The 2521-nt window shown below is 50.0% G+C and overlaps 1 protein-coding gene across 1 annotated transcript in view; it reads right to left on the reverse strand.

Moving 5' to 3' along the window:
* Positions 1-289: 289 nt before the first annotated feature.
* ZNF503 (zinc finger protein 503) overlaps positions 290-2521 on the reverse strand; it is a 3647-nt gene continuing 1415 nt past the window's right edge. Inside the window, exon 2 of the mRNA XM_018558155.1 lies at positions 290-2096. Coding sequence (XP_018413657.1) covers positions 714-2096 — 1383 coding nt within the window. The 3' untranslated portion in view covers positions 290-713. The remainder of the gene's footprint in view (positions 2097-2521) is intronic.

Below are 2521 nucleotides of genomic sequence, written 5' to 3' on the forward strand. Positions count from 1 at the left end.
TTTTATTTAGGTTTGGTAAATAAAAAAAAAGTAAACCATGTGTGTAAATTAAATATATTGTTTCCTTTTAATTTTGAAAGCAATACATTGTGTGTTGGATACATGATGCAAAATGACCGACCAAGCTGGCACAGAGCTTGTCATTTTTTTTTTTTTAAGGGGTGAATATGGACAAATTAATCGATTTAGACCAGAATAAAATAAGGCAAATTAGGACTTTTTGCAATAAAATCTTTTTTTTTCTTCCAGAATACATACAAAAAATACCAATTTCTCTCTTTTTTTTGTACTGTTTACACCTTCAAAATAACGGCAATTTGAAATTATGACAAACTGCTGGTTGTTTTAGTAACAAACATGCACTGGATGTAAGATTTTGGAGGGGCTTGTACCCAAAGAGACGTTAAATAAGATACAATACAATAAAAGCAGTCATTTTTTAACTTTTTTGTTTTTGTTTAAGTAACATTAAAGAGAAAATGCGTTATTGTGTCCCTGTTATTTATAACTCTACCAGGGGAGTTTCCACTTTACCTGTCCAGAAATGCACTTTTTGACCGAGTCTGCTTGGAGCTAACATAAATAAATAACAGTGTCCATGGATCCAGTCCTCAAATGAACACCAAAATCTATTTATTTTTTTTTCCAATAGAAAATAAAAAGAAAAACAATCATGTCTTTTGTCTCCAGGGGCTGGAGTCACCTGGTAGGAGTCACTGGTATCCTAGAGCAGAAGCTGTTGTAAGTCTTTGCCCATACAGTGCATAGGGGGAGTAGTAGTGTCCTGTGGCTGCTGGCATTGGCATAGGGGCACCACCTGAAGGGAGAGGGCTCTTGGAGTAAGGATGATAGCGGCTACTACTTAGTCCCAAGGGGTGATGGTGAGGGTTGCGCAGAGTCAGATGGCTGGGTGAGGCCCCTGTGGGTGGCATGTGCATATGGCAAGCCATAGCGGCTGCGGCCAGGGATGAGGAACTGGGGTATCCAGGCAAAAATTTGTCCGGGGAGCCTGAAAAGGCTGTATGTGTCCGCAGGTGGCCGAGCAGTTCCTCGGAGCTGGAGAAGCGCTTATCACAAGGGCCTGTGGCTGAAACCCAGTTGCATACATGGGGCAAGGGGTCATTGGGAAGCATGAAACCATAGGGGTAGAGAGGGTGCCCGGTTAGAGAAGGTGGTGATACCCCGTGGAGGGCGTGGCTGGGGTACACAAGCGGGTATCCAGATTTGAGGTCATGTGCACAGTTTGCGCTGGCATTCAGCTGTGATGCGCAGTGGTAGCTGAGGCAGTAGGGGTCTCTACACAAGCTGGCAGTCATTACAGAGGGTGGTGATGCCCGTGTCAGGGGGCTGGAGGCAGCAGACTTACTAGAGCAGCCTAGGGAACTCAGCTGTGCTCCCACCAAAGAGTTTCCCTTGGTGTGGTCCAAGGAGACTCCATGTGCCAGGAACTGAGGAGGGTAGCCGGCATAGGCTCCGGCCAAGGTGCCAGGGTAGGACATGCCAGCCGGGGACAGAGGAAAGACCGTGTGACCGGGTTTGTAGGGTGACACCGGGGCCACTAGACCAGATCCCAACATGCCAGAGGAGCTGGAGGAAGAGGAGACTGGAGTCGGAGAAGGAGCAGCAGAATGGCTCTTACAGCCTGTAGACCCCTCCGAGTGAGTCTGCTGTAACTCCACGCTCAGCCTCCCGTGCGATCCGCCATCCGACGACGCGCTCTTAGTACATTGCTCCGCTTCCTTCTTGTCCGAGCTCTCCCCGGAGGATTTGGACTCGGAGGAAGGCGGCGGGGTACGGGGGGAGCTGGGGCTACCAGTCCGAGGGGTGAACGGTGGGCAGGTGGCGCTGGGCACCCGGAACCCAGACTTATCGGCCGAGCTGGACTCTTTCTTGTCCGGTGTCTTGGAGTATGGCTTGAAGCTTGACTTGTCCTCCGCCCCGATGTCACTGAGCTTCAGCGGACCGGACTTTGCCTCCTTATCCGACCCGGTGGAGGAACCGGTCACAGAAGACAGCTTGGACGGGGTCGGGTCCGGCTTGCCGATCTGGGAGCAGGTCTGAGCCAGCAGGGCAAGGGGGCTCTTCTTGGCATCCAACTGGGCAAAACAGACAAACACAGGTCAGAGAGGGCCACATTACCCCAATTACAGAAATATCCTCACACATAGTACACATATAAAAAGACATGAGCCTACAGATATGAAGATTTGTCATAATCTCACACTCAGAGGGTACAGTAAATGTTTACACTGTGGTCACTTATTGCAGTAAGTCCCCCCTAGATGTATTGGGTGCTCTCCCCTTTGTCATTATTAGAGGACGATCCCTGATCTAGTAGAAGTCAGTGTAGGGATCGTCTATCACAGCCCAGGATGAGCTCATGGCTGAGGAATTCAGGTGCGCAGACACGAGGATGGGGATGGCGGGGGTCACTGGGGGTAGATGTCTGTCCTCACTATACAGCATCGCCCAACCCTGCCTCACCCCGGACACTAGGGGGGACGGGGGATGGTGGTGGGGG

The sequence above is a fragment of the Nanorana parkeri genome, unplaced genomic scaffold, assembly GCF_000935625.1.
Source record: "Nanorana parkeri isolate BGI_ZX_2015 unplaced genomic scaffold, ASM93562v1 scaffold322, whole genome shotgun sequence".
Taxonomy (NCBI): domain Eukaryota; kingdom Metazoa; phylum Chordata; class Amphibia; order Anura; family Dicroglossidae; genus Nanorana; species Nanorana parkeri.